The following is a 10,623-nucleotide window of genomic DNA, read 5'->3' as shown; positions in this document are numbered from 1 at the left end:
CCAGTGGACCTTTATGTTAACATTAGTCCTTAATAGACCAGTGGACCTTTATGTTAACATTAGTCCTTAATAGACCAGCGGACCTTTATGTTATCATTAGTCCTTAATAGACCAGAGGACCTTTATGTTATCATTAGTCCTTAATAGACCAGAGGACCTTTATGTTAACATTAGTCCTTAATAGACCAGAGGACCTTTATGTTAACATTAGTCCTTAATAGACCAGTGGACCTTTATGTTAACATTAGTCCTTAATAGACCAGTGGACCTTTATGTTAAAATTAGTCCTTAATAGACCAGAGGACCTTTATGTTAACATTAGTCCTTAATAGACCAGTGGACCTTTATGTTAAAATTAGTCCTTAATAGACCAGTGGACCTTTATGTTAACATTAGTCCTTAATAGACTAGAGGACCTTTATGTTAACATTAGTCCTTAATAGACCAGAGGACCTTTATGTTAACATTAGTCCTTAATAGACCAGAGGACCTTTACGTTAACTTTCCTCTCAAAACAAGACGATGAAGCAAAGGAATTATAAATGAAACCAAATCTTGCTTAAGTAAATGGTGTTCCATCAAAGTGGAAGAATCTCGTTTAGATTGGCAATACAGTCTGAAAATGTATAGGAAGGCCCTTAGAAAAGCCAGATCAGACTTAATCATACAGATAATTAATCATAATAAGAGATCAGACTATTACTCCTCACTAATTAAAGAAAATAAGAACAAGACCAGGTTTCTTTTCAGCACTGCAGCCAGGCTGACAGAGTCCCAGCTCTACTGAGCCATCTATTCCTTCATCCAGTACCTTAAATACGTTTTCACATGTATCCCTAATACTCTTCAGTAATAAATACATAAGACAAACAACATCCAGTTCATGTTCAGTAAAGGCTTTGTATTAGGCACTGGTGCAGAGTCCTGACGTTAAGCCAAAAGAAACAAGGTGTAGCGACAGGTTATATAGAATCTGACATTCAAAGACATGAATTTAACACTTTTAGGGAAAAGTGCATCAAGTTACCAAACTCTAACCACATCCATTGGAATACACACTGAACCGATATGTTCCACATGACAGACCTTTTAAAAACAAACAGCTACCTAATGGACCAATGGACCATGTGGAACAGGAACTACCCTGCCTGGCTGATCTCGGACAGACACACACACTGTGGGACGTCTAGGGACAGTGGGACCAGGTACTGGCACTTGCTAAATGCCGGTAGGAAGTCATTTTGGGAGGTAACATTGTAAAGTTAGTAGCCGATTTGGTGAATGAATAATGTTTGGATCGGCGGGCTGCAGAAACGATGCAACAAGCCAGTGTTGGTTCGGTTTTGCATTGAGGTGAATGTTTATGGAAGAATGTGTGTTGTTCTGTTCTTTGCATCAAGTTATGGTGCAAATATTTATTTATGTAAAGGAAATTATTATTACATATTTGAGGGGGTCGCACTGGCCAGTTTTGATTATTGAGGGGGTCCATCCCCCCTTTAGATCAAGCCTTTCATGGAGGATCACTTGGCCAGTTGCAGCACTAGTGCATTCATCTTTGGAGCAAAAGGCTGGATTGTTTTTTAGACATTATGACTTAGTGAAAATTAAGATGTCATCTGCATATGGGTGGATATTCTCACGTGTGAGCATCTGTTTGACTTGTGGTGTGTAACAGACGACAGCGCCAACTAAGGACGTCTGCATCAGACGTTATTTTGGCCCTAGTGGTCTGACTCATTTAATATTCAGTATGGGCCGATCAAATAGATATATGACATTTACCTAAATGACCCAGCCAATCAGTGCACGCTGAGTCCTAGATTAAAACTATAAAGTGGATCATCCTAAATTACTGATATGATACCAATCAAAGTTTAACTTGAAGAATGTGGCCCCGAACATATCACTGCTTTTTGTTGATTCAGTTCATTCTACTCTGATTGGACAGTTAAATTAAAGTCTGAATTCGTACTCTTGTTACACATAAAAAACCCTCAAATTCACAGAAAGAAGTCAGAAACCTGATAACAGACTATTGTTACCATAGCAACTACCAGCAACAGACGGAGGATACATGCTGCCTCCTGTTTGCCCAGTAAAGAGGAAACTTGATAAGATATGCTGAACTGTGATTGGTCACTTCTGGCTGTTTGAAGCCGTATGAAATGAAGGAGCCATACATTTCTCTATAAAACATATTCATTTATAAATCTGTTGTTGTTACTGCACTGAGCCTCTACATTTAGAAATCATTTGGGGTGGAGGGGGAGCGGTCTGATCGGTAGCTGAAGCTTCCTGTTCTGGATTTTAGGGTTAGGGTTAGATAAACTTTGATAGACTTAGACTTTGATTAACTGTCACGTTCATGGCCAATTGTGTTGTTGTTGCATGTGTACACAGCCAGTGGGTTGGCGGGACACTGTTAGTATCCAGACAACAGGGAGGTGTGGTCATGGCGAGGTGGGGGTCCCCCCCTCCGTCAGGGTCTTGAAGTGGACAGACAGAGCCTCTTCCTCTGGGTTCGGCGGACGCCTGAAGTCCTCCTTGGTGATCAGGTAGCCCAGCAGCACCCCGAAACCCACCAGCAGGATCCCCAAGGTGTTGGCCAGCACGCCTTCTGGGGCGAACTGAGAGTAGGTCGGCCTGGAGAGAGACACGCATAATCATAATTCATAATGAGGAAGCTCCATTCAGCTGCATCATATTCTCAGAGACAAACCAAACTACTCTCACACCTCCCAAAACACCCCAACACGTCAGACTGACAGATCTATGACTGGCCCTGCTGCGTGATCTCGGGATGCCTTTCTCCAAAAGTTTAATCCGTCTTGAACATATTACAGTATATTTGAATCGAGCAAACAAATGATTAAATAGTAGAATGTTAATATGCAGTTGCATTGGATCCCCTTAGAGGTAAAGGGAGAATCCACGGTTTTTACAAGACACTGTCAGACATACGTGATGCTGAAGAGGAGTTTCTCCGTGATGCCAAGCAGGCTGCTCCCTATGGCCATAACCAGCAGAACCAGACCGCAGAACACATGGATGGGCAGGTATGAGGCTCGTAACCATGACGACGCAACAGGAAAGAGGAAGAACAGCAAACCCATCACCCACTGGGGGAAATGGGGGTAGGAAAAGTTAGTGTTACTCTGTGAATCCACATTAGATTATCTACATTACAGCTATGTAGTAATAATAATAAACTGGCCTGTAGAGGCCAAACGGTCGCATGTTCGACCCCTCTCTCTCCTCTTTCAGGGTCTGCGCTGGCACAATAAAGGCCTAAATGCCCAAAAATTATCTTAAAAAAAAAATTATATACAGCTACAGTATGTCATAGAAAGTAGGGGAAGACTTTAGCAGAACATCCAACTGTTTTATAAATTCTGTGTGTGTGTGTGTGTGTGTGTGTGTGTGTACCTGTATGGAGAATAAGACTAAGGTAGCCATGCCGCACCAGCTGTGTAGAGAGTACATGTCTGGGACCTTTCCTGCTCTGTGGAAGTCAAACACAGCTACAATACCTACACACACACACACACACACACACACACACACACAAACACACACATTGATACCTCTGAAAAGGAGATAGCTGTACACACTATAATTGAAGTTTCTTTTTCTTTCCACCAGACGTGCACACTGCTCTCACCTATGATGCTGATGATGAGGGCCAGCAGGTGGATGACGCCGTGAAGCACCTTTACATTCCTCTTCGCCTCATTGCGGAAAACTCTGTACACCAGGATGGCTGGAGAGAGAGGGGATGGAGAGAGAGAGGGGAGGGAGAGAGAGAGGGGATGGAGAGAGAGAGGGGATGGAGAGAGAGAGGGGATGGAGAGAGAGAGGGGATGGAGAGAGAGAGGGGAGGGAGAGAGAGAGGGGATGGAGAGAGAGGTGAATCTATCAATAATTCAATTACCTTTCTTCAGAACGTCTCCTTTCCACACTGTGTTTGTCAGACATGCAGCGTTTCAGTCGAGGTCCTCTGTCAGGCGTCACACTCCCACTGTAAAGCAACATATCTTTATGCTGATGTCCAGGATCTAAATGCACTAATATCAAAAGACAATTGGAACAATGATGGAAACAAGTGTTTCAAGACATATCGAGTAAATAGCGAACAAAAATACCTGGTTTTATCTTTAAAAGAGTAAAAACCACATCATTGAATATAGGAAGATGAAACAATCCGCTCACAATTTGATTTTAAGATGAACATTGCAATTTTTTACCAAAAAGAATAAATAAATATGATTTTGAAAACAAATTCCACATCAAAATAATTGAATAATTAGAACAACAATCTCTTCAAATAAATGAACTTCGAACACGTTGTGACGTCTGGAGTCAAACGAGGAAATTAAATTAGATTACGCCCCAGGCCATGATTCATATTTTATCTTAACCAGTTGTAATCTTTACACGTTTATATGGATTCACAATGCATTGTTACATCCCTACCATATAATATATACTGTATATATACAGAATATTTAGGAAAATATGCAAGATATGTGCTGTACCAACATGTAAGAACATATGTGATTATAACGTTGTAAAGATGTGCTGACAGGTTGACAGAGAGCATACATGCACAGTGTGCAGAAGCAAATCCTTTTGCTGTATTTTCTTTTATTATTTTATTATTATTGTTATTGTTATATTTAGAGATTATTATTATTGTTTATTATTAATGTTGGGTTCACCGAGTCCACTCTAAACAATTCAGAAGTGGAAATATCCTTAAAGTAGCAAAAGATGCTGATCAAGTGTGGATACAGCTTGTATGGAAAGAGACAAATGTATCCAATGTCTGAGGCAACAAAAACTTCAGTTTAGAGGTGTGTGTGTGTGTGTGTGTGTGTGTCTGGACCCCCCTCGGCGTGTTTCCATCTCATCCTAACCCCCTCTTGTCCCCGTCTAATGTCCAGCTGACCTTTTCTTTTATTGCTCTAATGTAATCTGGCTGTGACAGACGGCTGTGAACCAGTTGAACTAATCCGGTTACTCTCGTTAGCTAAAGTCTCCAGGGCTGCAGGAGAGGAGGAGAAAAACAACACAACACATCTCCCTTTGTCTTACTACTGGGACCAGGAGAGCACATATCGCCAGAATATGCTGCAGGGTAAGCAGGCAGCTTTAGGCTACGTCATGGAAACGTTTTCCTGCAAAAGGAACACGTTTACCATTTAAAAAGGTCCCATGGCAAGAAAGAGTTTTTTTAACATTAATGTGTCCCCCCAGTGACTAGAAATGGTGATAGGTGCAAACCGAGTCCTGGGTATCCCGCTCTGCCTTTGAGGAAATGAAAGCTCAGATGGCCCGAGCTGGAACCTCCCCTTATGAGGTCATAGGGAGCAAGGTTACCTCCCCTTTCTCTGCTTTGCCCGCCAGAGAATTAAGCCCCCCCCCCCCCACCCCCACATGAGAGAGAGACATTAGGGGACCACTAAGGCCTGTATAAAAAACATCCAAAGAGCACCATATCCTGGGACCTTTAAAGGTCTTCTTCTTTGAGGGACACCAGGGACAGATCAGCTGTGGAGACTTTATCAAGACAGATTATGACTTATTGACAATGAATGGGAGTTTCCCAAGGCTTATTGTTTTGCTGCTGTTATGTGATTGTTTCGTATGTTCTGAAACTCCCAAACGTTTTCAGCAGCTAAGAAAAAGATACAAGGTTAGATTAGAACAGTAAGTGCTTTGGCCTGGATTCCCTTTAGGTAAAACAAGCCCCCCCGTAACGAAAGATAACAACAAACTCGCCAGATGCATGGTTGAATTTACTGTTTATCATACAACAGATAGCAGGTGCAAGCCGCTGCTGAAAGTAGAAGTAATTATTGTGCTAATCATTTTGGGTTACGTGAGACATTTCCATTTTAATTGTACTTAAAATGTACAATTTATTAAGTACGTTTTATTTGGGAAGCCGTGAGGAGTTGCTGCTGTTTACTCCGATGCAAGTGCATATATACTATGTTTACATAATTTAAACTGGTGCTTTGAGCAAATATGTTATGTTTATGTTATTTAACTGAAGTGCTCAAACAGGATTTAAAGCTATGGTGCGTAGTTTCTGTTCTAAGAAATGACAACCCCACTGTGGATGCATCCAGATGAAGCACAGCCCAGTCTCACGCCAGCTCGACAAAGAGTCCCGTTATTTAATCTATTGATTTGTGTACAGGTCACGTTAATGTTGTTATTTTCGTGTGTTGATTATGAATTTTGAAGAAATGAATTTCAATGGGAAGCCTATTTTGTGATCACAGAACTATTACGGTAGCGAGTAGTATTGAGTTTAGTATCCAGAGACCGCTGACCATGTCCCTGGGTCTGGGGATCACTTCGCACGTGTGGCAATCCGTCCCGTTGTTGGCCCCGGCGTGTGGCGTTACGTTTTCCTGTGGTTGCGTCCCCCAGAGACCGCAGATCGTGTCCCGGCGTGAGTTCATGTGACCGTCCAGCGCGCGGCGTTTCATTTTTCCCATTGTTGCGTCGCCCAGAGCAGCCCAGTGTCGTGGCGTTACGTGAAATGGTAGCGTTTGAAAATTGTGACCTGTACACCAATAAATCAAAATAACATGACCATTTCACTGCCCCCCCCCCCCCGCACAACGTTGCTAGTAGCCACGGAGGACAAGGAGGAAGAAAAAACAAACATGGACACTTTAAAGATTATCTTTACTCGAGTTTCTGGGTGCGAAAGTCAATCTCCTGAACACAGTCCTGCTGAGAAATCCAGAGAGAGCTGTGTGGGATGGGATGTAACACACGTTTATTAATATATGTCATGTTGACGTAATTTAACTGAGGTACTCGACTGTGAATAGCAGTATTAGTTGATCAGCACACAGGTTGAGGACTTTTTGTCTTATTACCAAGGACTTGTGCATTCATTCGACACTAATCTGACATGGTCAATGATGTGAATGTGAAGGGCGTCTGGCTAGTGTTAGCGTAATGCAACAGGTCAGCAACAGAGTGCCGGAGGCTAAGATACACATGCACACACTCACGAGCAGACACAGCATCCACGTTCTGCTTCCAGTTTCACTCAATTTACAAAATATTATCAGAAAATGACTCGGCGTAACCATGACGACAAACTGATGTAAGACCAGCCGGGTTAGACAGAAGATATCAGTGGTGTCAGCCTATCACGTAGGTCTGAGAGGACGGCTCACTTCCTGCAAGGACTTTGGAACCTATTTCAGTGGAGGAGTTCTCTGGAGGGCAACATTTTTATAGCACCATGAACAGGTCAGGACACCTACATGTCCATGACAGTGCTAACTCCACCACTCCTTTTATTATTAATCAACAGACACCGTGTTTTTTTTGAAAAACATTAAAAGAATGCAATAAGCTCCCCCGTCAATCTGAAAACCTGCACAGGTTTCCTTAAAACTTAACGAGATGGTCTTTTTGGTTGCTTTTAAGAGGTTTTTTGGGCATCACTTCTGTTGGACTCCTTCCAGATTGTGTGAAACTGGTCTGAAAGACACACCAAATCGGAAATATAAGACAGACAACGGCCAATTACTACATGTCCTATGGTAAATTCCAAGAATTTTGGACCGGGATACATGATGACCTATGTCGGATCACCCCGAGATTATTTGGTCAATCCATACACTACCTAATTTAGCCCTCTAAGACGGACCTTAAATGTTGCCTGTACATATCTTTATTTAGTGAGTTCATCCATTTATGGTAATGATCACAAGACTACTCTCACCTGTGAACCTGTTAGCGCGGATTTGTGTAGTATAATAGATTCATTTTGGCTGTATGTAGTCTTTCAAAGTGTCTAGTCACCTGAGCCACCACTGCGTTGCAGAGTTGGTATGATCCAATTTTAGGGGCGGGCTTTAGGCCGATACAGGTAGGCAGTTGGATTAGTTCTGGGGGAGAGCATGAGGAGACCGGAGGGAGGAGGACGTAGGTCTGTCGGATACCCTCAGAAACTTCTTGACTGTAGGTTCTTAGGGAACGGTACTGATCTCTATGACTCTCACGGCAATTAGATACATAGATATTTGGTGAAAGCGTTTTTTTCCATTTAATCCTATTTTGCCTTATCATCTCGGACTCACCTTGTGTGTTTTCACCTGCTCACGACTACTAGCTACTGGTAGCTACTGGGCTATTTATTGATTTTCAATCATGTCCCCGTCCGTACTACTATATGCTAATGTTAACGCCATCAAGCCACAATGATACGCCGCGAATGAATGCCACTGAATCTGTAAAATCTAAGGAGTAGAAAGTAACAATATTTGTGTTAAAAATGTAATACAAATATATTTATTTATTTATTGAGAATAAAACATATTTTTCTTAAAACAAGGTTGATTTCATACAGACTTGTGCCTACAGGAGCAGGGACTTTTGTTTGACAAGCTCGTAGCTTGATGTCAGTCTACCCTGGATGGGTTGGACATGATAGCTGATAATCAAAATCCTTATGTAGAAAATGAATTGGATTTTTTCTTTGGGGACCCCGATGTGGCGCTCTATTTAAACATGGAAGAAGAAATTAAACAGGAATCAAAACCATACCACACAAATTCATTATTTTGGACACATCCAACAGACCTTCGGGGGATGGGAGAAAACCAGGTAACCATAGTCCTCCGATAGGACGGATAGTCTAGCTAGCTGTCTGGATTTACCCTGCAGAGACCTGAGGACCAGGTAACCATAGTCCTCAGATTGGACAGATAGTCTAGCTAGCTGTCTGGATTTACCCTGCAGAGATCTGAGGACCAGGTAACCATAGTCCTCAGATTGGACAGATAGTCTAGCTAGCTGTCTGGATTTACCCTTTAACCTGTTGAGAGTCTAGGTCTAATTTAGTTAATTTAGTAGAATCAGTTCAGACCAAAAGTGTGAGCGTGGACTCACCGTCGCCCTGCAGGAAGACCAGTCCCAGCACCATGCACAGAGGGTGCACGTTAAACTCCCGCCCTGAGCCATCCCAGGCAAAGCCCCCGCGGTAGTGACCCATCCACACACCGGTCAGCACCACGGACGCCACACCCAGCAACTGTGACGCTCCCACCAGCCACACAAACAGCGAGCGGCCAGAGCGTGGAGCAGATCCATCCATGATCTGAGGAAGACAAACAGAGAGATGAACGGATGCCCTGGGCTGCAGCCTGCTGTGTACCCAACCAACGGAGATGGCCTAGAGCGGCACATGGCCACCTAAACTGGATTCTTAGCAGAACCCACTCCCCTCCTCTAACGTTCTGGTTGTGTTTATCAGTTCAGCTTTTTTCAGTGGTGCCTTTTATACTCAATTCAACGTTCAATTTTCTCCATAAGAAAGTGTAGGAAATTATTTCTCTTCACTTGTTTTAAATTCAACAAGCAATTTGTTGTAGGCTATTTGAGCCGACTACTGAAAGCGACAGGAAGGACGACCTGAGTACACTTAAGTATATGTTCCTTTAACTCCAGTAATATTGTGACTTTCAGCGTTATAGAATATTTTCGTAATTGGCTGACAGCTTTAATAAAAAACTAAATCAAATTGCAATTTTTCTGCCAGGTATTGTGATTAGGATTCGATTTTGCTACATATGGCACCTTCTACAATCATGTTAAAAAATCCAAAATAGATGAAAGGTCCAGGGAAAATAGGACATTTCTGGAAGTAGATACAATCTGTAATATGTCAGCTATCAGATTTAGACTTTTAGACTTATTTAGACTTATTTCAGATTTGAAAAGGATGAATCGTTCAGCCCTAGTTCATACGCAAATGAATCATAATCATGCAAAAGCAATCAGTTAAATATTGTTCTCACCAGAGATGTGCTCAGAAGTTTCTTTAACATGTCATTCCGCATGAAAAAGCCTTTTTTGAAGAATTATGACTAAATAAATCCAGCAAGAGGGCGCAGTCCTGTTCTCATGTTCCTTTGAGTCTTAATGAAGTGGGACTGGCTGATTGAAAAGTCCCCTTACTGAATGTGGAAAGGCTTCTCAGCTGGAGCAAATCACTGTTAATACAGACCTTAAACAAACTTGTTAGGTCTTTGCACTGAATGATTAGCAGTGAAACACGCAGGACATAGGACACAGGACACAGCACACACGACATAGGACACAGCTTCTTCACAATAAGACGGGGGGCAGCGGGGTGGCCGGAGTACACGAGGACATGAGGGGAAATGAACCGAAACCAAAGGGCGTTAATTCTGCCTAAAAGTCATCATATCGTTACAAGCTGACCCCCTCCGTCCCGGGTCCACACTCAGCACCCGGACACAGCGAGAGGCGACATATTGGAGAAAATGATAGGCTGCTCCGCGGCCAGCTGTCACCTGTCACCTGGCCATGTCACGGAGCTATGCTTCACTCCAGGTGACGTTGTTTAACTCGTGCAGTGGGGCCGACAGTAGCATCTAAAACGGTGAACTGAGGAGGACTAATAAAGTGTGAAATAGACTACTCACTGCGCTGTAGACTCTGCTCTGCTGACGTAGTCCTGAGTCTGATCTGGCTTCCTCACTGGGACCGGGCACAGTGTGTGGGCGTGGGCTTGTTTGTTTTTATGTGATGTGTGTGTGTGTGTGTGTGTGTGTGTGT

The 10,623-nt window shown here is 42.8% G+C and overlaps 1 protein-coding gene across 2 annotated transcripts; it reads right to left on the bottom strand.

The window, feature by feature from the left end:
* Nucleotides 1–2,345: 2,345 nt before the first annotated feature.
* Nucleotides 2,346–10,607, bottom strand: LOC117958641 (cytochrome b561). Of its 2 annotated transcripts, none has more exons than XM_034895143.1 (6): nucleotides 10,491–10,607; nucleotides 8,932–9,139; nucleotides 3,665–3,763; nucleotides 3,430–3,533; nucleotides 2,965–3,122; nucleotides 2,346–2,646 (listed from the first exon to the last, which is right to left on the bottom strand). In XM_034895143.1, exons 2-6 carry the CDS (start codon nucleotides 9,134–9,136, stop codon nucleotides 2,454–2,456), a joined length of 759 nt encoding a protein of 252 aa, XP_034751034.1. In that variant the 5' UTR covers nucleotides 9,137–9,139; nucleotides 10,491–10,607; the 3' UTR covers nucleotides 2,346–2,453. The 2 variants fall into 2 exon arrangements, with proteins under 2 accessions (XP_034751034.1, XP_034751033.1); XM_034895142.1 differs by lacking the exon at nucleotides 10,491–10,607 and adding an exon at nucleotides 9,840–10,089.
* Nucleotides 10,608–10,623: the final 16 nt, after the last annotated feature.

The sequence above is a fragment of the Etheostoma cragini genome, chromosome 15, assembly GCF_013103735.1.
Source record: "Etheostoma cragini isolate CJK2018 chromosome 15, CSU_Ecrag_1.0, whole genome shotgun sequence".
Classification (NCBI taxonomy): Eukaryota; Metazoa; Chordata; class Actinopteri; order Perciformes; family Percidae; genus Etheostoma; species Etheostoma cragini.
This window is presented reverse-complemented; position numbering and strand designations above follow the sequence as displayed.